Source organism: Merops nubicus, unplaced genomic scaffold (genome assembly GCF_000691845.1).
Source record: "Merops nubicus isolate BGI_N331 unplaced genomic scaffold, ASM69184v1 scaffold14271, whole genome shotgun sequence".
NCBI classification, from domain to species: domain Eukaryota; kingdom Metazoa; phylum Chordata; class Aves; order Coraciiformes; family Meropidae; genus Merops; species Merops nubicus.
In genome coordinates, this window is record NW_008590366.1 from 10,309 (window position 1) to 33,402 (window position 23,094).

Genomic DNA, 23,094 nt, shown 5'->3' on the forward strand with positions numbered 1-23,094 from the left:
TCCGCTTGAACGTCTCAGCCACAACTCCGTTTCTTTCAGCAGCTGTTTGCAGGGCAGAGCTGTCAGCTGCTATTGTGTGGCATTAATGGGCACAGTGTACTGATAGGGAGCTCTTGCTGTCCTTTCTGGACATCTGCTGCCTTTTCAGCTTCAGGGTCAGGCTGGTTCTGTTGTAACACTTACTGGATATGTTGAGAGCACGTTTTGTATCGAGAAAAACCCTCCCCAAAACCCCAGGTCTAGCCATGCTTTTAGGCCATGTTGAAGGCTTTATGTGGCAGTGTATTTGTTTAAGTTGATGACTCCACTGTCTGGTTTTCTTTGATAATCCTCAAATTCCCTTCCCTCTGCCTCCTCTGCACCCCTGAATAGTTGCTGGGTTTAGGGGGATATGTGTAACAGCTTAGTACCCAACCCAGGGCATTTTCCAAATGTGAGTTTAGTGAACTTAAATGTCTTGTTAATCCAATTAAAAGCTCAGTAATACAGGGCAGAAGATATTTGTTCAGGAATGTCAATGCCTTACACAAATATGGTGTCCTGGATTCTAATATATCTCTTGACCTATTCAGTTGCTTTCTAGACCACTTTCTTCCTGGTATTCTGCAGGAAACCAGTAAAACTGCAAACTGAAATAAAACCTCTAAGGACAATATAACCATATTAAGTTCCTAGTTTATATATATTTATCTTTATAAAATCACAAGTTAAAGCCTGCAAGCGTGTATATGTATATTACACAGATTATATATAAAGATTTAGGTTGGGATTTTTTTTTTGCTATAAACATGCACATGATATTGAACAAAATGCCCTTTCTGAGTACAAGTCTCTACCTCTTTCATGGTTACGTTTCAGAAGTGCTGTTGGACTTAATGATTTGCAGATTTAATAGCATGTATGTTTAAATGTTCATCCATTGATCTGGCATGTAATATAAACCAGATGACCTTTGTGGCTTTGACACAGCGAGGGGAATACAGTTCAAAACCACAAACATTTGGCAGGTTTGCACAACTGTGTTTGTTCTTTGGGTAGGGACAATTGCAAAGAGCAGAGCTGATGCAGGCCTTATGCTAAATATGGCTCTTGCTTCACAGCCCTCTGGAGTTCAGTCCATGGCTACAACCTCTCTTGTCCTCTGATGCTGTTTTGCATCCCAGAGCTGATGTCTGATGGGATGGGAGAAACACCATGGCACCATGTTGTAGCTGTAGGTGTTTTTTTGTCCTTCAGCAGTCTCTAGAAGACACTTCTTTTAGCTGTGTCTCACCTCTAGGTTTTCTTTGCCATCATCAGACCCAGTGTGCCATCTGCAGCCTCTGGTACATATGGTGCAGCAGTATTTTATGCAAGGAAGTTAAAAACAAAACCCCTGCTCCTGGCACAGCAGCATCATTAAAATAAAATGGAGCTGCTGAAGTATCTAATAAATTACAAATTAATTAGCTGGAATAATAGCTTCGTTGCTCCTATTAATTTTTTTTAGTTCTAGGTTATCAGCAAAAAGAATTTTTCCCCTTGTTTACCTGTTACTATTTATAAATGATTTTCTGTAATTTAATTTCAGCTTACTGGTGCAACTGCAGCCTTTCAAGGATTTAGACATTGAGGACCATGTAAAAGAATTCGCAGCAAAGTTATTTTTAATACCCAGCCCACCACCAGGACCACTCCACTTGGTAATTACTGATGCTGAATTTCATAATGACTTCAACATTATGTGTTGCAAAGCACTAAGATGTTGTTTTCCTTAAACTGGGGGATGTTCTTCACTATCAGGTCAGAGATTGTACTTGCTGATGTAGAACTTCAGTCAGTACCTGTGGTTTGAAAATAAGGCTTTGCATGATTGGTACATGAAACAGCTCCAGTATAAACTCCAGTAAATCACATAACTATCACTCAGCCAAAGTGTGGGAGTTGCCTTTCTCATGTCTGATACCAAGAGATGCTGCCTGGTGTGGTATCTCCTGGCTGTCACCCTGCTGGTGTGATGGGTGGACGTGCAGCCGTGTGACTGAGAAGCAGAGCAGTCCCTGTGAAAGGAGAGAGGCCAGGGAAATCAGTGGCTGGAGCTTCATGTACAGCTCTGGACTTGTTCTCTTCTTGTCTGAATGACTCTGGGGAAGCAGAACAGTGTGTCGTGGATCACACGTTCTGCATTGGCTGCTGCCTGGCCAAGACCAAGCTGAGAAGAGAAACTGGAGTAAACATTTGTATTCAGTGTAGAAGCTGAGATGCGTGGGCTGTTTTTCTTCTTCATAACCCTTCTCAAGTCAAGCTAGATGTTAGCTGAGGCAGTGATTTCAGCACACTCTCTCTGTTGTCTGCTAAAAATGGCTTCTAGGGAAGCAGTGCTTCAGCCACAGACTTCTGCTTGGCTGCTTTCCTTGACCCTGGGATGAGAGGTTAGGGACAGAGGAAAAAATAGCATAGCTGGAGAATTGGAGGATGGCTAAACCACCTGCCAAGTGCTGAAATGTGTAACACATGCAGAATCTGCCACCCAGAGAGTTGAGCTGAAGTGTCTGAAACACTGAAAGAACTCATTCATTTTGGCTTGTTCTGTCTTCTGAACTTGAACACCTATGCTCAGTTGTTTTGTTCATATTTTTTTTCCTATTTCCTGTATGAATTTTATCAATACTTTTGATTTCCCATTTTTATCTACAAATATAAATTCCATTATTTTATTATGCTTATAAAAAAGTGAGCCTAATTCTATTAAAAGAATATCTATATTTAAAAAGTTTTATTGGCTAAACAACCTATAAGAATGAAAGGAAACAAAGTGCATGTTAAGCTTTCAAAATAGTTATTATGTCTTTTAATATTTCCCTCTTTCTGCAGTATGGAAATATCTGTCTTCTTGCTTTCAGTGTTAATATTTTGTGTTTAAAACTAAAATCCTGTATAATATGTGTTGTGGGAACATTTTCATTACAAAGTAAATGGAAGTCATCTCTTATTACAGGTATTTAATATGAGACCACTTCAAATAATAATTCCATCACGAGAGGATCCAGATAGTCCAGTTATTGACTTGGATCTTCATCTTCCATTGCTGTGTTTCAAGCCAGAGCAAGTGCTGCAGGTAAAATGTAACTGATACTTTAAAATGTATTACAGATTGACAGTAATGGTAATTTGTGGTGTTTTTTTCAAAAAAAAATCAAGGTGTTTTAGCTACCCAAACCATTTTATAAACCCAGGAATTGAGAAAAGTGTTAGTTCTGCATGTTGGAGACATGCCACAATAAAATACACTTTCTGGTAGGATGATTTGTTGTTTACAGACCAAATTAGATTGAGGCATATTGGATTCATTTCACCTGTGATTTGACAATAGGTGCTAAATGTCTTAAGCATATATTTTAAAATATAAACACCCAAGCTGATTAACAGATTTTGTTTTGAATTCACTAAGATGCATTTTGACATGATTTAGATGAATCCTTCTCATGTGTAAGAGAAAGACGTGTAGGATGGATTGTTAGCAGTTTGCACTCTCATAAAAACAAAGTATAAATGGTGTGGAAAGGCAAGAAAATACCCAAAGCTATTTGCAAAGAATCATGGAATCATCCAGCAATTTTGGCTCAGGGCATCCTTTGTGTCCTGATCCAACTCTCTTCTGAAAGTTTTGGCTCAGGGCATCCTTTGTATGTGTCCTGATCCAACTCTCTTCTGAAAGGCCACTTGGGGAGTTAAATCAGGTCACTCAAGGTCATCGATATTATTGGTGCCATTTCATCTAAAAAGAGCAGACTGGAGCCTCTTTCCAGGGATGATTGTAATCCTCCTCAGTCCTGAAAGCAGGCAGTACTGCAGTGACAGGACAAGGGGTCCTGTGTGGTCTTAAACTAAAGGAAGGCAGATTCAGACTAGATAGAAGGAAGAAATGTTTTGCAGTGAGGGTGGTGAAACACTGAACCAGGTTGCCCAGAGAGGTGGTAGATGCCCCATCCCTGGAAGCATTCAAGGTCAGGGTGGTCAAGGCTGTGAGCAACCTGCTGTAGCTGGATATCTCTCTGCTCACTGCTCGCAGGGACCAGATGGCCTTTAAAGGTATTAAAAACCAGAACTTGTGAGGCTGTTTCCCAAGCAGATGTAATATTTGTGCATATCTTGTATGTTCTTCATAGAACTCTTCACAAACACTTAGCATTTTATTTTTTCCAGGTTATGACCTGTATTTTGACTGAGCAGAGAATAGTTTTCTTCTCTTCTGACTGGGCTCTGCTGACACTCGTTGCTGAATGCTTCATGTTGTACCTTCACCCTCTCCAGTGGCAGCACACTTTTGTGCCTATCCTGTCTCGTCAGATGCTGGATTTCGTCATGGCCCCGACATCGTTTCTGATGGGCTGTCACATTGATCATTTTGAAGAAGTGAGCAAGGTATGTTTTAGACTAGTGCTGCTCTTCCTGTTCACTTTCAGTGCATTTGTCCCTTTAGCTTCTTTCAGATGGATCTAGAAACTTGCTTTTGTTATTTAGATGCATGAGAAGTGAGGAAATACAAAGGAGTGGAGCCATACTAAAGTGTCCACTGGCTTATTGGCTAAGTGTTGTATCCTTTACCTTTATTTTCTTTGTAGGATAATATAATGATTTTTGTGGGTTCAGACTTCATTCTGGGAAAAATTCTACTCAGGTGTCCTTTTCATAGTACAAATTTTCCTTCAGATTGATGAGGTTATGTTTTGCTCAGAGGTGTGTGAGATGAACTGGGTGCTTTTTCCAGATATCTGGGTTGAGCATGCATTTGAAAATACTCCTCATGCTGCTGCTGTTCCCCATGGAAGAGTTAAATATTTAATAAAATAAGAAAGAAAAAGCAATGTAAAGAATATAATCTCACAATTTTTCGAGAGTTTCTTTACCTTTTCTTTCTATTTAAATAAATCACTTTCAATGGGTAGCATTGATCTTGGTTACTCAAGAAGATTTAAGAAATAGTCAATGTTACAGAACAGGACTAATGTGAATATGTTTTTTTGAGGGCATCGTGCAGGTTTTCTGGGAGTGTTTGAAAGCAAACACAGGAAAATTGTGTGAATTTTTGTTAGATTAATCCAGCTGATGGCAAGACAAAGTGAAAGTAGCCCACCCAAAAGGAAAAAAAAAAGTCCAAAAGGAGCAAAGAGGTTATGATGAAATAGATAATTAACAAAAAAAAAATTAGTTAGCAATAAGATTACACCACTATCAGAAATAAGTACAGATTAGAACACACACTCTTCTTTGTTATAATTTGAAAGGTTTAATTTTTTTTTTTAAATATAAACAAACCATGTTACAGTCTGATCTTTAAGTAGTTACTAAAATTGCAAACTGAGAGGTCATCATGGACTGTACCTCCATATGAGTTCTTGTTCCTAGTGTGTGTTTCTGTGTTTGGGAGTCTAATATATAAATACTCCCTCTCCTAGTCACCCCACAGGCCAAGTGCAGAAATAAATGCTGTAAATGAGCTTTTAGGGAGCTTCTTTGTGCACTTATATATGGTTTTGTACATATCATTTCATGTATACCTTTTCAAGGACAAGCCTAGAGATCCAGTATTAATTTCATATTGTATGAAGAACATACTAGGTGACCAAATGTTTGTGTACAGAGCTTATTAGTTTAATGACATCCATTTTTCTTGGAAGTAATTTAGTTACCCACATGAACTTCTAGTTGGGAGGGGAAGAAAGTAAATTGTTTTCTGGTTTATCTTCTTGCTGAAATAATTCATTGCCTGAGGACTACATAAAGAAGAAATAAATGTTTTTACAATATATTTACAGTCATTCTATTTTCTTTTGTTAAAAGGAAGCTGAGGACTTAATTCTAATAAATATAGACAATGGAGATATTACATATTCAAAAACAGCTGAAGAGAAACCTGAAATTCCAGATGTTCCAGCACAAGCAGCAGAAACTTTCATAAAAAGGTGAAAAGATGTTGAAGTTGTTTATCATAGTGCATGAATCATACTTGACCCTCTTTCTAAGTTTTTATTTTGTATTATTTAATTAATGTAAAACCCACTGTAAGTAGTAAGGGCAAGTTGAAAACTTTAATTAATTAATAAGCAGGTAACTTCAGGCAGTCATAATCACAACCATATGTTGCAGCACCTGGAATGACTGGGTTGTTCTACAGGTACTGATCATTCTCTGAGCTCTGCTGTTCCTTCCAAGGAAGACTGAGTGTGCTGTGTTTACTGGTAGTTCCTCCAGGAGTCCTGTTGGCTTGTCAGCACTGCAGACTCCATCGTGTGCTTTCTCTAGCTGTGAGATGCACGAGGGAGCCTCAAATGACTTTTTCTCTAAAAAGTATGAAAAAGATTGTTGGTGTTGGGGTGTAACTTGGTCATTTTCACCTCTGTGCAGAGTGGAGAGTCTTCAGCTGCATTATGACCTGGAGCTGTGCCACCTCCGGGCCAGCACCGACCTGGCTGAGCTCCAGATGCGCAGGAGAACCTGGCAGCAGAAGCTGAACACAGCTGTTCAGCAGACGACTTTGCAATTCATTGTTAATATCTTCAGGTGAGTGCATAGAGGATTTTTTATTGCAAGAGCGAGTGATACTGGTTAAGACATGTCTACTGCCACTGAAAGTACTCTTCTTTTGTCTTACTTTAGAGATACTTTGTAAATCTCTTAAGTTTTGTGAGGGGAATATGAGGAGGAGGTCCTGCTAGCCTGCTGGAATATCAATAATTTGTAATTAGGAAAAGCTCAAGACCCCTTACGGAGATAATTTGTAACAGTCTTGGTCACTCTTGTTAGATGAAAATGAATTCAAACCAGCACAGGGTAGAAGAGCTGAAAGCTGCTGGGTATGGAGGCTAGAACAGACTTTACATGTAGCTGGGTATGGAAACTGAAGGGCATTTATAACCTGATGTGCTGCCACTGTGGGATTTGGTGGATTTCAGTGTTTGACAACAGTATGTTCCAGATTAAGATGAGGAGAAATGTATTTTGCTGCTAACAGCTTGAACTCCTTAATGACTAAGTGCTTGGCTACAAAACAGACACTTGTTCTCTAAGAGGTAGTGTTTTACAAAGGGATTGATTCTCCTCTTGCTGTCTTTGTCTTTCTCCTTTCCTTCAAACTTTCTTTCTTTGTTCTGTTTTTCAGCCTTGTTTCTTCTATCTTCTAATGCTATATCTGCCAGCGCCCAGGAGTGAAGGAAAGTAAATCTCTGATGCAATTGTGTTGCCAGTTGTTACTGTCTTCAGTGAAGCACTGTAGGATTTATATGTGCATGGGGGTTCCATGTTTAAGGCAAATAACACTCAATTATGTAGGATTATATAGAACTATGTACTTTTGCTAACCATCTTTTTTTCTGAACCTGTATGGCTTGATAAAATGTTGATGGACTTTTATCACTGAGCTGTGAAAGACAAGGGATGTACAGACCTCTCAGTTCTCTGCATGGGTACAAGATTTTCCTTTTGTGCTTACAATCAAATTTTAGCTCACCCACTTATTTTCTTCATTCATGTGTTTTCATGGGAATTTCTTATTCCTCAATACCCAGCAGGAGAGGATGAGATAAGCCAATTGCACACAGCTACCTTAAATACTGTAATCTATAGAATTTCACATGCATGCTACAGTTATGATGTAGTGGGACAGTGTGAGGTCAGATCACATCTTTCAGAGTGACTGCAGAGGGGTGCGTTTGTCTTTTTTGTGCTCCAGATGGGCTGTGTGTGATTCAGGAGCTGTGCATGTAAATGGAATTCCAGCACTGGAGCCTAAGTCATGACTTCTATAGATTCTCCCCAAGTTCTACTTTACTAAAATTGATCTTACAGACTCTAAGTGAATTTGCTGATTTGAAATGTCAGGGGCTGCAGGTAGCCTGTGTACCTCTTAGAGGGGTTTTCATTTTTCCTCTATAATTCAGCAACTCAGACATACTCATTAGAACTGAGGTTGCCTTCTGATGCTGCAGTGTATTTCTGGTAGTACCAGTGGGCTGCTGCTACTGCAGAAGTGTGACTTGCTTACAAGTCTCCCAAGTATATTTATCTATTTATGTGTTTTGTGTCTACAGGGAGGTAAAAGACCACCTAAATTATGAACACAGAGTGTTTAACAGTGAAGAATTTCTGAAAACAAGGGCAGTTGGAGACCAGCCATTTTACAAAAAGGTAAATTCAGTGTTAAATGTGTTGTGATTCTCTGTTATTAATCTGTATTTTAGGAAAAAATGCCAAAAATTAATAGAATGGTCACAGTTTGGTCTGTGTGGTGTTCTTGAACCAACAAATTTTGCAGAATGCTTTAGGAAATTTATTTTATTTATTATAAAAAAAATAGTAGTCAGCATTTTGTAGAGCAAAGTACTATGTAATTCCAGAGCAAATTAAATGCAATTTTTCAGGAGTGAGATTAACCTATGGCAGTAAAACTACATCTAAACTGTATTTTAAGCACAGGAACTTGCCCAGACAGCGAAGACTGAAGCCCATACATAGATAGGAGTTTTCAGCAAGCCTTGTGAGTACAGGTGTCCTCAGGGCCTGCAGTGTGCCAGGGTGTGTGGGACATAGGTTGGTTTACCTTACATCTGCTTTCCCAGGTAGTGTAACTGTAGCTTACCTTTACGTGCTGGTGAAGGCCAGGAAATGATGCTGAAGTAGTGCATAGCCTCAGGTCAGGCCCAGTGGTGCCAGAGGCTAAAGGACAGCCTGAAATCCCCACTTTGCTTTTCTTAGCCCTCCTGCTAACTCAGCTTCTTAGATACTTCTCTGAGTTTGAAACCTTGTAGGGATGTGGAGTTTTCCTGTACAAGCCCCAAGTCCCTTTGGCACCTGGCCTGATGAGCTTGATCCTTCTGTTAGCCTAAGCTTGATCTGCTGAAGGTCCAGACTGACTCAGTTTTCACCCAGTTTATACAGTGAACCAGGTTTTCCTGAAAGATGCAGGTTTGTTGTTCTCTGGAGCACAACACACAGGACTGGTGCACGAGGCTGCCTTTTATGTAGTGGCTTTCTGTATCCTAAGGGAGTGGCATGGGTTTAATTTCTCATTAAAAGGAGAGTGTCTTGTTCACCAGGCTGTGGGATATGGAGCAGTTCCCCATGCCTTTGGTGCAGGACTGTCACTGACCATCAAAGGTTGGACAAAGCAAAGCTTTAACCAGGAATGTATGAAAGGGTACCTGCCATTTTACATTTGCTTTGTAATTGTGTTCCATGGGTGCATTTTAAAGTTGCAGAGGTTTCCTTTGCCATTAGAATTTGTCAGTTGGCTCTCTGGATAGCTGGTTTATACCTGGCAAAAAGACCTGTTCATGAACATCAGTAGGCTCTGGTTGATAACACTTGTTTGGTTTCCTACTTCACACACTTGATAACTTTCTGAACATCTGTTTAAAGGAGATGTCTGTGTGTGAAGGAAATGATAGAGAAGTATCTTGTTTTACTTAAATGATAGTTGTCCAACTTGGCTGAATATCTGGCAATTCAAAGCTAACAACCTGATGAATCCTAAACTGTGTGAAGGAAATGATAGAAAAGTATCTTGTTTTACCTAAGTGATAGTTGTCAAACATGGGAAAATATCTGGCAATCCAAAGCTAACAACCTGATGAATCCTAAATAGGAAATGGTGTTTGTTGGATAAAGCTTCCAACACTACCAAGTGTTCTAGACAACAACCACACAAAAAAATTTAGAAGATTCTATTTTTTTTTTTTTTGAGGAGAGAAATTAATGGGAATTTTCTGACAAGAATTTCAAATGAAAATAAATAAATAAATTGTTTTAAATAGTGTTTCTAATGTTATGAATGAAATAGTGGCAATTTCATGAACTGAAATTTAAAATTAATTTAAAATTCAGATGTGCTTCTTTAGGAAGAGCTTTGAGATTAAACACTGAATAATACAGTGGCAAGTTTGCTTTCAAGTATATCTTGTAATATAACACAATATGCAGTAGTTACTAGTGGTACCTAGAATTATATCAAGAGAACTCCAAAAACCATTAGAAAGGACTCTTGCAGTCCCTGGAGCTTGTCATCTGTACATACAACTGCCAACAAAATGTGCCATCTACTGGAGAAATGTTTGAAAGCAGAAGCTCAGTGCTTTTGGAGATGCCATTTACAGGATAGGCTGCAAATGGTCCTTCAATAACAACGACCTGTGTGCTGGGGAAGGACTTCCAGGAATTTCAGAGCACCTCGATTACTTGCAAACCATTCTCATTTGCTTATTGTCTCATGGTGAAGTTTGCATTTGTTTTGCCTAATAGATTTGTTTATTTAGAATAAAGTTAGAAGCCCTGTGCTGGAACTAAGCTGTATGTAGTACAGGGGTTGCATTCCCTCAAATCCTGGCTTTCACCTTGTTTCAATATGCAGTGGTAGGAGATGGTGGCCTTCCACTCTTTGTCATTCACACTTGGCATTTTTGATGGTGTCTTCTATCCTAAAAGTAGTAATTTGACCTTTCAGAAGTTATTTCTGGATGACATCATGTTCATTACCTGAGCAGAGGACTATTTTGGGAGTTACCAGGAGAAAAGATGACTCACTTGCCTTTTATCTTTAATGGCATAATGTTAGAGCACCACAAACTTCTTATTCCAAACCATAGGTAATATTATCAGGATGTGCTTACAGGCAGAAAATATGCTGTTCAGCTTGTACCTAAAACCCTGTTTTGCTCAGTATTTTTCAGCTTTATTTGGTTTCATCTTTTGGAGGGTGATTTGAGGTTGCTGTTGGCCACTAAGCAAATATTGTGAGAGCTCAGAAGGTGAATGGAAGCTGAGTTAGATTTCTGTTATTGAAGCTTGCAAATATTTTGGGTTTTGTGATTGCTAAATTGGGAGTTCTCAGCTCTGAATATGTAAAAGTAACAAAAAAAGAGCAAAACGTGCTAATAAAAATGTAATTTGTAGAAGATCCTGAGGTAACCAGTTTGTATCTTGCAGGTTTTGGAGACCTACATGTTTCACTCTTTTCTTAAAGCCCGTTTGAACAGAAAGATGGATGCTTTTGCTCGACTGGAGTTGAGCACCCAGTCTGAGGAGGACAGGTACAGTCTTCCCATCCCTTACTCTGGTTTTGGACCCTCTGTTGGTATCAGTGACAAAAGTCCTTTTGACTCTATTGGTATGAGATCAGGCCACCTATGAATGAGATTATGGCTAATTGATAGGTCGTTTAACTAAGATTACTGTAAAAAGGTGACATGAACACATCCAGCTGTGGCTGATGAAATTATAAACTTGCACTATAATTGTAATTTAATACTATTTTTAGAGATCAACTAGTATTGTAGAGCGTATGTGTACGGAATTTGAGAACTGGTAATGCGTTATTTTACATTTTCTCAGGCTGAACTTGATGTTTCACACCCCGAGGAGACTGACCATGGAGAAGATGGCCTCTAAAGGGTTCAGCCCACCCTGCATGGTCAGCAGGCGCATGGTGATCAGCATGCCCAACCTGCAGGACATCCTGCTGCCAGAGGGCCCTGCCAGGAACTCCTCGCTCCGCAGGGTCCAGCCGGGCGCTGGTAAGGGGAGGATGTGTCACCAGTACAGGGGTGACAGCACTGAGTGGTTATCACAGGAGCGGTGGCAGGTGCCACGGTGAGCTGAGTCACTGGGAGCTGGGGCCCCTCTCTGCTTCTCCTTGCACCTTAAATCAGCCTGTAGCCTGCTCTAAGTTTTGCTGTGCCACAAAAGACTGATTTGTCACAGTAGGACTGATACTGAAAATTGCTTCTGGAGTCAATAACCATGTTCAGTCCTCGCCCACCTTATGTCCAGGACCTTTAAGCACAGGCTTAAGCTTATCACTGGTTATCAAAGCAAGCCCTGTAGAAACTTCACAGGTTGGGGTTTTTTCCTTATTTTTATTTTCTTTCCCTGAATTGATATTGTCATGTTAGGGAATAATCTGATAATAAGGACAATGGACATAGGAATATATTTCTATCCCTAGCACAGCTGTAATCTTACTTGAATATATTGTGGTGTAATGGCTTGTTGCTGTCATGGGGATTCTTTTTGTTGTTTGTAGCAGTGCTGGTTGTGAAGATACTCTCACTTCGACTCCTTGATTATACTAATCAATGTATGGCTTGGGTTTGTTTGTTTGTTTTTAGCTGTGAAAATGCCTTCCAAATCAATCAGTATGTTCAAAATCCCAGAAATCCACTATCCTCTGATGTTCCAGAGTGTTCAGTCCTACTATACAGAGTTCTTCAACCATCTCAGCAAAGCTATAAGTAATTTACCACCTGATAACTCAGCGTTACTGGCAAGGTACTTCTACCTCCGGGGACTTATTAGTTTGATGCAAGGGAAACTACTAAATGCACTTTCTGACTTTCAGAACCTAGATAAAACAGACTTAAGAATTTTCCCTACTGATCTTGTGAGAAAGATAGTGGAAACCATGCCTCCTGCTGAGCGTTTGCAAGCAGACTGCACGCCAGAGCTGAAGAAGCTGATCAGTCGAGTGATGGAAAAGCAAAGAGAAGTGATGAAAATAGATGACCACGTGAAAAATTTTGAGTTGCCAAAAACACACATGCAGCTGGATGATTTTGTGAAGCGAATCCAGGAATCTGGGATTGTCAAAGATACAGACACTATCCATCGGCTGTTTGATGCTCTGACTGTGGGTCAGTATAAGATGCATTTTTTGTGACTGGTGCAGTGACAAGTTCAAATGTTTGGGGTTTTTATTTTTAATGAGTCAAAAGAAAATTTTTTTCTCCAATTGTTTTTCTTTCTAATTATTATGCAGCATTTTATGGGCCTCTAAAAGCTCACAATATGCAAACCTTATAGGCAATTTTATTTCATTAGGGTAATTATGGAGATAGATTTAAATATACAAGAATATCTATACTTGTATCTGTAATAAAGACAAGGAATCTACTTATCCTTGGGGACACAATGTACAATTTTTTGTGTTGTATAGGTGAAGTAGTTTTGTGGTCTGACAGGGCATTCTTCTGCTTTGGCTTAGGTTATGTGTAAAGTGGATACAAAACTATCCTAACTGCTGATGGAAAATACCTCTGTGTTATAAAACCACTAGGTAATATGGCAGGGTGGCAATCTGTTAAACTAACAAAATCCAGAATTCAAGTAGCTACAGTTAAATTCCTCTTGGATGGTCATCATAGCAAAAGGAGAGGTTATGTTTATGTTTGAGAGAATTTTCTCTCCTCAGTGAGATCTGAATCTTGTGACTGATTTCTAAAACCACAGTTTTTAGCAACTGTGTTTCTAAAAAACACTTCTGTAAAGAAAACTGTTATGTTTTGTGGCCACAAAGAATTAAACATTGATGAGCTAGCAAGACTTTCTGAAGCCAGAGGTAGAATACGTCTAGCAAGAATTTGGGTTTGTCTGAGATTCTACTGTCCCCACACTTGAATTTTTAGAGTAATTAATTGCTTTGGATACCTATTGTTGAAGTCTTTAACTGTTATACTTTAGCTTTAATCCCAGTTTGGTAAGTGTGTGATATAGTAGCATTCAATAGAATAAAGAACAGGAGAGTCATAATGAAAACTATTCAGCCTTTTCCCATTGGCTGACTGGATTTTTGGCATGAATTTAAAAAAAAACCCCAAGACTGGCACAGTGTTTCCTGCCTCCCTTCCCAGTGTAGAGTTGAATGGAGGATGCCAGATGCATGGGACCTATGGCCAAGGTTAACTGCAGAGGAATCCTTATACATCAAGAAGATCATTTTGTCTCTTCACTGTTTTCCAGGCCTATTCTGGTATTTTTTGCACCTTGTTTACCCATTATGTGGTTAGAGGCACAAGTTGAAAGTTAGTATCTTTTTAAAGCTTTCTATGCAGAAAGTTTTGTCACACTAAACAGGCTTTAAACATTTTTTTTAGGACATCAGAAACTAATTGATCCAGAAACATTCAGAGATTTCTACAACTACTGGAAAGAAACTGAAGCAGAAGCTCAAGAGGTGAACCTGCCACCAACAGTGATAGAGCATCTGGATAAAAATGAGTGTGTCTACAAGTTATCCTGCTCAGTTAAAACTAACTATGGTGTGGGGAAAATAGCTCTGACCCAGAAGCGCTTGTTCCTCCTGACTGAAGGAGGACGTCCTGGCTATGTCCAGATTGCTGCTTTCAGGGATATAGAGGTGAGCACCAAGTAGCTGCTGCTACTCTTGCATGCCTGTGGATACAGGCCATGTTCCAGTCTGCACAAGGTTCTGTCTCTCAGCTTCAAGTTTCAGTAAGGAGTGCAGGAAATACCTCTGAACTCAGTAACTTGTGAGCTGTTAGGTAAAATTCTGAGTCTGTAGACCAAAAGTTTCAGAGCTGATGTAGTATGGTTTCCTAGGTGCTAAGGTGACATAGAATAAAAGAGTTCATAACCTCTAGATGTACAGAAGTGAGCAAAGTGCAGCACATGGGATATAGAGCTAGGGAAGTTCAGTAGCATGAGCATTAACTGTCAGGGAGCCAGCTTGGATCCACTGTGGAGCAAAGTCTGTGGTGGTGTTTGGAACTTGTGTTTTCAGAAAACCATCTCTGCATAACAGTGTGTGGGGACAACTGAAACAACTGGCTCTGGTTAGACACAGAGGAGATTGCCCTGTAGGATGAGTGCTGCCCTGTGTCTGTGACTGTGAGCTACAACCTTCTTTTCTTTTCTCCATGCCTTTCCAGGATGTTAAAAGCACGACTGTAGCTTTCCTTCTGTTGAGAATACCTACTCTGAGGATTAGAACATTATCAAAAAAAGTCTTTGAAGCTAACCTTAAAACTGAGTGTGATCTCTGGTACCTGATAGTGAAAGAAATGTGGGCTGGAAAGAAAATGGCTGATGACCACAAGGTATAAGTATGGGAATTTCTAGCTAAATGAGTATGGAGTACCTGCTTTCTGTGTCAGCTGTAAATAATTCATGCATCAATCTTAGATTTTCTTGGTTTCAGCAAACAGTATCTAAGTAATGAACTTTTATTTTTTGCTGTTACTTCTAAATATTCTACTTATGCAATAATATAAAAAAAAAAAAGGAGATATTATATTTAAAAATACAGATTTTTTTTTTCTCATCATCTCTTGGCATGGAACTTTTAATTTAGTCCATAGTACTGTGAAATAGTTGCTGAAGTTCACAAGGTGTCAGAATCACAGAATGGTTTGGGTTGGAAGGGACCTTAATGATTATTTAGTTCCAACCCCCTGCCATGGGCAGGGACACCTCCCACCAGACCAGTTGCTCAAGGCCCCATCCAGCCTGGCCTTGAACACCTCCAGTGATGGAGCATCCACAGCTTCTCTGGGCAGCCTGTGCCAGTGTCTCACCACCCTCAGAGTGAAGAACTTTGTCCTAGCATCTATTCTAATTCTACCCTGTTTCAGTTTGAAGCTGTTACCCTTTGTCCTATCACTACAAGCCCCTGTGAAAAGTCCCTCTCCAGCTTTTTATGAATAGTGATCCTAACTAACACAAAATGTTCCTCACCTTGCTTCAAAATATAGTATGTAGAAAGAGTTTTGCCATGCTGGAACCCTGGTGATAATAGATCCTTTTAAAAAATAAAGAAAAATATATTCTTTTGCCACAGAAATCTTGAGAAAAAGGACCATACAAGCAGCTTTTCCATTTAAACCACATAATTCTTCTTGACTACTGAATTTAATAAATTGAAATGTAGTGAAAATGTATCTTGGTGATTCTTCAAGAAGGATATGAATCATTTTAGCCAAGGTGAAGCATAAAGTGCACTTCCCTCCCCTGAAGAAAGGCCCAGCCTGAGGGTGGGTGTCCCCCCATGTCCCAGCTCTGTGTTTTCCAGCAGTGCCATTCACGTGGCTTTGTCTGCACGTCCTGTGTTGAGATCACACCAGATCTGAAGCATCCTTTCAGTGTCATGAGCTAGCACTGGCTCCTGGCTCCCTGCTCCATGACCTTGCTTGGGAATGGAAGGTGTGATGTGGGAGTGGGGCTTGCCTGCAAGGAGCAGGAGTTGTGCTGCAGGGCAGCAGCTGCCTGGTGCTTCTGCTGGGCATGACACGTGCTGTTGAACGTGGAGACTTGCAGGAATAATGAGCCACAGATAAACTGCAGTAACATTTTTGTCTTTAGGATCCTCAGTATATTCAGCAAGCACTGACAAATGTTCTCCTGATGGATGCTGTGGTTGGAGCCCTGCAGTCTTCCAAAACCATATATGCAGCCTCTAAACTGTCTTACTTTGACAGGATGAAAAATGAAGGTCAGTCACACAGCAATGCCACAGAGCCTGTGGCTTGTGCATCATCTGTCTCAGCCCTTTCTGTTCATATTCCAATTTTCAAACTGATGATCTGGAGAAATATAAGAAGATGTTAGTCTGATTGCACTTTCACAGGCATAGTTTATTAAATAGTATCAGCAGGAAGCTTAGGGGTGGTTTTAGGGTTTTTTGCTTCTGTGCATTAGAACCTTAGTTGGTAAGTCTGGCTTCATGTTGAATGCTGTGCTTTTTTTTTTTGATTGTTTAGATTGCTTGGGTGTTGTGTGTGTGCTTCATTTGAATTCATTCAAATGGTGTTTGGGCTCTCCTGGTCAGCTGAGGCTAGAGGGGAAGTGAGAAATGTGAATAAAAGGTGCAGAATTCTTATTTCATAAAAGCTATAGATATATTTCAAGCTTAAGCATGTATTACACTACCTTTTAAAAATCTATTTTAGTGCCTATGATGGTCCCCAAAACAACTTCAGAGACTTTAAAGCACAAGATCAACCCCTCAGCTGGTGAGACATTTCCTCAGGCAGTAGATGTCTTGCTTTATACGCCAGGTAAGTGGATGTACTGCTTGCTTTGCTAGCCCAGCTTTAATTAGCCCATAAAGCATGTTATCTCCTAACAGCTGCTGTTGTGACTGCCTGGTTTTGTTCCCATTCTGACATGCTTTGGTTGTGTGTTGCATACTAAAACAGAAAGTCATTAAAAAAGACCAGTAGTGCTGCATATTAAGATACTCCAAGGTGTAGCTTTCACAGTCTTAATTTGTCTTCCTGTGTGTATATGCCTTATAATAGACTTCAATTATGTGCTAATGTGCCCATTTCCCATTAAGACTTCTGCCTCATTTATTGAGCAGGGTGGATTAATGATACTCCACCATTGATCAGTTTTCACCGTTCAGCTGCCAAAGCACGTTCAGCTAGAGCAGGTCTCACAGGAATGCATCCACGTGGGTTTCAGAAGTCTCCAGAGAAGGAGACTCCACAACCTCCCTGGACAGCCTGTTCCAGGGCTCTGGCACCCTCAGAGTAAAGAAGTTTCTCCCTGTGTTTGGGTGGAACTTCCTGCATTGCAGTTTGTGTCCTGTCCTGTCACTGAGCACCACTTGAAAAGGATTGGCCCCATCCTCTTGACCCCCACTCTTAGATATTTATAAACAGTGATGAGATCCCCTCTCAGTCTTTCCTTCTCCAGGCTAAGCAGTCCCAGATCTCTCAGCCTTTCCTTGTAGGAGAGATGTTCCTGTCCCCTAATCATCTTTGTAGCCTCTGCTGGACTCTCCAGTAGTGCCTTGTGTCTTGAACTGGGGAGCCCAGAACTAGACACATATCTGACTAATTCAAAAAGCACTGGAGAAAAAAAAATACTTAATGACTGTGTGTAATGGGCATCAATTTAAGTAGCAGATATGTTAGGTCTGGAAGTTTTAAACAGAACTTCATGACCTTACTGGTCTTCTGATCCAACTTCATATGTAATTGCTGGTGTTTGGGCAATTTGAGACAGAAGGGGAAAGTGAGTGCAATGCTGAAGTTCAGAGAGTGGGCAGGAGGAACTCAGTGTGGGTGGTGGTGGGTTCAGCGGGGCTTCTCTTTGTAGTATGAGGCTTCTAAGTGGAGCTCTAATGGAGCAGATAGGATGAGTGGATTTATTAGGTGTATTTCACAGGGCTTAAAAGCCTTCCTGCAATCCCAGTTAGCTAAGTACTTAGCCATCAGTGGAGAGAGATTACCTCTGCTCTGAATGACTTTGAAGTGTAAAATTAAATCATCAGGAGAGCTCAACAAATAGATGAGAATGAGCACAAATTCCTTGTGAAAACTGCATCAGTAACTGGTTTCATAAGTTCCAAAACAGAGACTCACATGTTAGAAAGCTGCTCAGCCTAATAATGGCTTTCCCACACATCTCCCAAAGTGCTTTATTTTCTTTTACCTCCCTCATCTCCTCTGCTTCATTCCTAGGGCATCTTGACCCTTCAGAAAGACCTGGCAATGCTCATCCAAAACTCTGGTGTGCTTTAAGTGAGGGGAAGGTGGTGGTCTTTGATGCATCTACCTGGTCTATTCAACAGCACTGCTTCAAAATGGGTCGCTCTAGACTGGTAAGACTGGCACAGATAAGATGGTTGCTCCCTTAGCTTGGTGGGTTTGTTGCTGTAACCTGTATGACACTGATTCACTGCCATTCCTTAAACGTTGTGGGAAGACACTGGAGTTGTGTGGGCTTCAGCTGGAGAAGGAGAAGTTTTTGAGAGAAAGGGAAAGGAGCAAAAATGGATTCACATTGAAACAAGTCAAGTGGTGAGAAGTGAGGGAGTGGATACTGGGAGGGCCTGCTGGCCTGGCTTCTTGGGGCAGGAAGTCAGGTTTGAAACAGCTGAGGACAAATAAGTGAATCAATATAAAGAGAAGATGAAAAGAGGAGCCCCAAGAATAGATGGAAAGTCACCTGTGCTGAAGAACTGGAAAGTGGGGGAAGGTGTACAGAAACTAGGTGGTTGGTTTTGGGACCAGGACTATTGAACTTCTCTGTCAGTGACATGCACAGTGGGAGTGAGTGCACCCTCAGCAGCTTGGCCACTGGCACCAAGCTGAGTGGTGCAGTTCACACACCTGAGAGAAGGGATGCCATCCAGAAGGACCTGGACAAGGTTAAAAAGTGAGCCCAGGCAAACTTCATGAAGATCAGCAAGGCTAAGTGCAAGGTCCTGCACGTGGGTTGGGGCAATGCCAAGCACAGATACAGACCAGGTGATGAGTGGATTGAGGACAGCCCTGAGGAGAAAGACTTGGGGCTGTTGGTGGATGAAAAAATGAATATGAGGTAGCAGTGTGTGCTCACAGCCCAGAAGGCCACTGGCATCCTGGGCTGCATCAAGACGTGTGGCCTCCCATGTGAGGACAGTCTTGAGAGAGTTGGAGTTCTTCAGTCCAGAGAAGAGAAGCCTCTGGAGGGACCTTAGAGCAGCCTTCCAGTGTCTAAAGGGGGCTACAGGAAATTTGAGGAGGGACTCCATCAGGGAGTGTAGTGATAGGATGAGGGGTAATGGTTTTAAACAGAAAGAGGGTAGATTTAAATTAAATACTAGGAAGAAGTTCTTCACCATGAAGGTGATGAGACACTGGAGAAGTTGTGGATGCCTCCTCCCTGGGAGTGACAACACCAGGCTGGATGGGGCTTTGAACAACCTGGTCTGGTGGGAGGTGTCCCTGCCTATGTCAGGGGGTTGGAAACTGGATGATCTTTAAGGTCCCTCCAACGCAAACCATTCTATGATTCTATGATATTGAAAGAGAGAGTGCTCTGAAAGAAGATGACTCAGCCAGCAGGTTAAAGAGAGTTACTGGTGAAAAACCACCTGAAAAGAATAACTCTGGATGAAAGGGGATCTGGGCCAGAGCTGCAGGCTCTGGAGAACATGCAGGAAAAGGGATTGGGCAGGTCACTTGTGTGAAAGCTGAGCAAAATCTCTGTGAGTGAGTGTGGAAGAGACTCAGAAAGGGAGAGGTAAAGCTGATGGTAGAAAGCTGGCTGGCTGGCTGAATGCAGGAGATGAGCCAGACACTGACCTGTTCTAAAGATGAGAAGGAAAAGAGGAAAGGCTGGAACTGGTGGCACTTAGGAGGGAGGGAAATGATGAGTTTCTGAATGAGGGGAGGACATGCCAGAGGCTGCAGAGGAGCAGACAGTATGTTCTTAGACACAGCTCCTACCTGGGGTAGGAACTGTGCTTGTGTCAGGTGGTTGGGATGGTTTCCAGTCCCCGAGAGAGACATACACTAACTTCTGTGGTTTCCCCTCATACCCTGTCTAACTTTTACTTGGTTTGGGCCAGGAAACACAGCTCTGAGTCAGTTACCAAGATATATTATTATAGTCCTATTTACTGAAGGATAGGCTCAGCAGAGATATGTCCTCCCTCATTATTTACAGAGCAGAGCAAAGGACAGAATTCTGGAGTTCTGAGTCTCAATCTCTTACTGTAATCACCAGGAAACTCTAGAATCCTCATACAGCCCTTTTCCATGTAAAATTAAATAGTGGTTTTTCTTGTAGATTTTATTTACTCCTGCCTTTTCTCCTCAGACTTGCATGATCATGGTAGAACTGAGCCAAGTGTGGATTGGTTCTCAGGACTCCATTATTTATATAATCAACACTCACAGTATGTCTTGTAATAAGCAACTGAATGTTCATCGTTCTGATGTTACAGACATCATTGTGGAGAAGAAAAATGGAATACCCAGGTATGTTTATTCACAAGGTTCCCTTCTTTACAAGACACACAGAAGCAAATATGAAGGACGTACCACCAGAAGAGTCATGGATGTGGAGAAACTTCTGGTGGTTAAATAGAAAGCCATTTTGTGTACCTGGAGCAGTATTCACCAGCCTAGAGAGCCTCGTCCACAGTGAGCAGAGGACTAGTTGAAGATCCAGATGATCCAGATGTGCTGTATTTATTTGACTGAAGCAAAGGCACAAAGTTAGGTTGTGGTCAAGGAACATGAGCCCATACAGGAAACCAGTGACTGATTTTCCTAAATGTTGGAAAGAGTTTATTGTTTTAAACAGAGGGGCTTATCCTCCCAACATAAGCCTTCATTTAGCCTGGTTTTGTAGCTCCTATACTGTATATGGTAAACTAAGAATTTCCTTTTGGAAGGGATTGCATTATGTACTTTGGAAAAAAGAGGGTGAAGGAATGCTGTGCTGGATGAGGATGAGAGCAGCCAGGAACTGGCAGCTTCCAATGATGAATCAATACAGATGCAGTTTAAAGACCACTTCTTTTTGCTTTGAGCACATCATGGAGTAGATGTTTACAGCATGCTTCTGGATTTTTCCTGCCTGCTCATTGAAGAAATAATACATTTATTGTTTTGTTCAGGCAAAATGCTTTTGATCTTTTGGTAGCAGTGGGAAGAGTGTTGGCTGGAGGCCTTGACCTGCTGCCTTCCCATGGGAGCAGGAGCTCCCAGGCCAGACCAGACATCACCCAGAGCTCTGCCAGTGGTGCAGTGGGTGTAACTGGGTTTCAGGGTGAATTTGCTTAGGTGTTGTTGGAACCTTCTGAAAAGGTTTTCTCATCTGAAGACAATAGATGTTGGAGGTAAAAAGACAAAGGGGGGGTGGTGTAATTTGTTTTCTCAGGTGCGACAGCAAAACAATTTTGAGATAATTTTTATCTTAACTTGAGAGAAAAAGAGAGAAAATCCAATAGGCAACAATGTTCAGGAGAATACAGGGAAAGTCTTTGTTGTTCTTAACTCCTCATGCATGAGTTAGTGTGTGCTCTAGTTCATGGAGAGCTCTGACTTAGCCTGCAGTGTTTGCAATGATACAAAGCTTGTAATCTTAAGAAGAAGAAAAAAATATCTCTACTAGAACACTTTGGTTCCAACAGGAAACATAAACAGCTTGAAACCTGGATGCCTGGCCACAGCCAGAGCTGTTGGTTCCTTAAGTGCACTGTCAGCTGCCTAGAGCCAGCTACCTAGGATATAGTGATGGGAGAAAGGAAGCTTAGATCCTTCCCCAGGCATCTTGGTGGGCACATGCTCCAGTCCACTCAAGACTATGGTCACCTTGTTTGAAAGGATTGAGCCAGTCTCATGATTTGCTGTTAAAATAATGACATTTTCTGGCCTTGCAGCCTTTTGGCCTTCAGTCCATTTTCTGTTGGAAATCGTTGCTGTGCTTTACGCTTCCATTCCCTGAAATGAAGAACATTAATTTAGCTTACTGTAAAACTGGTTCTTTTTCTAATGGGGCTATTCTGTGTATGCCCTTTGTTGTGAGCATGGATGTACACTGTGCTGCTGTTATTATTGTTCTAATCTGTGCCAACAGTGAAGCCTACTCCAGCAGTTTAGATGGAACACTCATTGCTTGGAACATCAGCACTCTGAAAGTTAACAATGTCTGTCAGCTGCCCTACCAAAATCTCACTTCTATCAAGCTTCATAATGACCAACTGTGGTGCTGTAAGTTCATCCCCCAAATAATTTAAAAAAAGAAATTACATATTCCCATAATATGCTGTTTTATTCTACAGAAGGGTACATTAATCTTAAACTCAGACTTCTGTGTACACGATGTGCTTCTGCCATTCTCCACTTGGTGTGTTTGAGCAGCCTTCTGTAGGTCAGGCCTCCAAAACACCTACACAGATGGCTAGCTGGGATCCCTACTGAGGGTACTGCCCCTGCTGCAGGATGGGACTTCTGGCCACACTGTCTCTTTGCCTGACCTCTCCTGGTGGTGCCTGTAACTTGGAATGGAAGACTTTGAGAAAGTCCTTTTAAACTCTAGAGGGGCAGTAGTGGTTGCAAACAGCATTTGATATTTCAGCCAGACTTTATGGTGTTGGTCTGACTTGGTAATCCCCACACCTGCAGTTTGGCCACTTCCAGAAATTTGTCATCCCCTGTGCAGGAGCTTAGGTGAATGAAGTCAAGGATCATTTTGAAGTCATTCCATCAATGGTGACCAGTTCCAGGGTTTTGCACTGACTTGCTGTGGGCAGCAGAGAGCTGCCATTGCTGTGCTGGGCTAAGGACTCAGCCCTGCTAACTCTGCAGCACAAGACACCTGCTCTCAGTTCTGTAGGTAAAAATAATTGTGTAGTTGAGGACCTAAGTATGAGCTGTCCTAATTTTAAGGTGTTTGTTTCTTCTCCTCTCATCATTTCTGGACTCTAAACTAACCAACCAGCAACCAGATTTTGGGGAAGGAATAGATCTAAAAAAACAGATACTGTGAAAAGCAGGAAGAAGTACCTCAAAGATTTCACTGTTGATTGAGAAACAAGACAGTTGT

The 23,094-nt window shown here is 41.1% G+C and overlaps 1 protein-coding gene across 1 annotated transcript in view; it reads left to right on the plus strand.

The window, feature by feature from the left end:
* DENND3 (DENN/MADD domain containing 3) overlaps positions 1-23,094 on the plus strand; it is a gene marked incomplete at its 5' end in the record, with an annotated part of 31,083 nt that overhangs the window by 5,113 nt on the left and 2,876 nt on the right. Inside the window, 16 exons of the mRNA XM_008949926.1 lie at positions 1,571-1,682; positions 2,978-3,097; positions 4,186-4,404; positions 5,824-5,945; positions 6,388-6,543; positions 8,070-8,166; positions 10,960-11,063; positions 11,365-11,546; positions 12,141-12,662; positions 13,902-14,164; positions 14,697-14,864; positions 16,126-16,255; positions 16,713-16,820; positions 18,234-18,373; positions 20,359-20,519; positions 22,126-22,259. Of these exons, the coding sequence (XP_008948174.1) occupies positions 1,571-1,682; positions 2,978-3,097; positions 4,186-4,404; positions 5,824-5,945; positions 6,388-6,543; positions 8,070-8,166; positions 10,960-11,063; positions 11,365-11,546; positions 12,141-12,662; positions 13,902-14,164; positions 14,697-14,864; positions 16,126-16,255; positions 16,713-16,820; positions 18,234-18,373; positions 20,359-20,519; positions 22,126-22,259 (2,738 nt within the window). The remainder of the gene's footprint in view (positions 1-1,570; positions 1,683-2,977; positions 3,098-4,185; positions 4,405-5,823; positions 5,946-6,387; positions 6,544-8,069; positions 8,167-10,959; positions 11,064-11,364; positions 11,547-12,140; positions 12,663-13,901; positions 14,165-14,696; positions 14,865-16,125; positions 16,256-16,712; positions 16,821-18,233; positions 18,374-20,358; positions 20,520-22,125; positions 22,260-23,094) is intronic.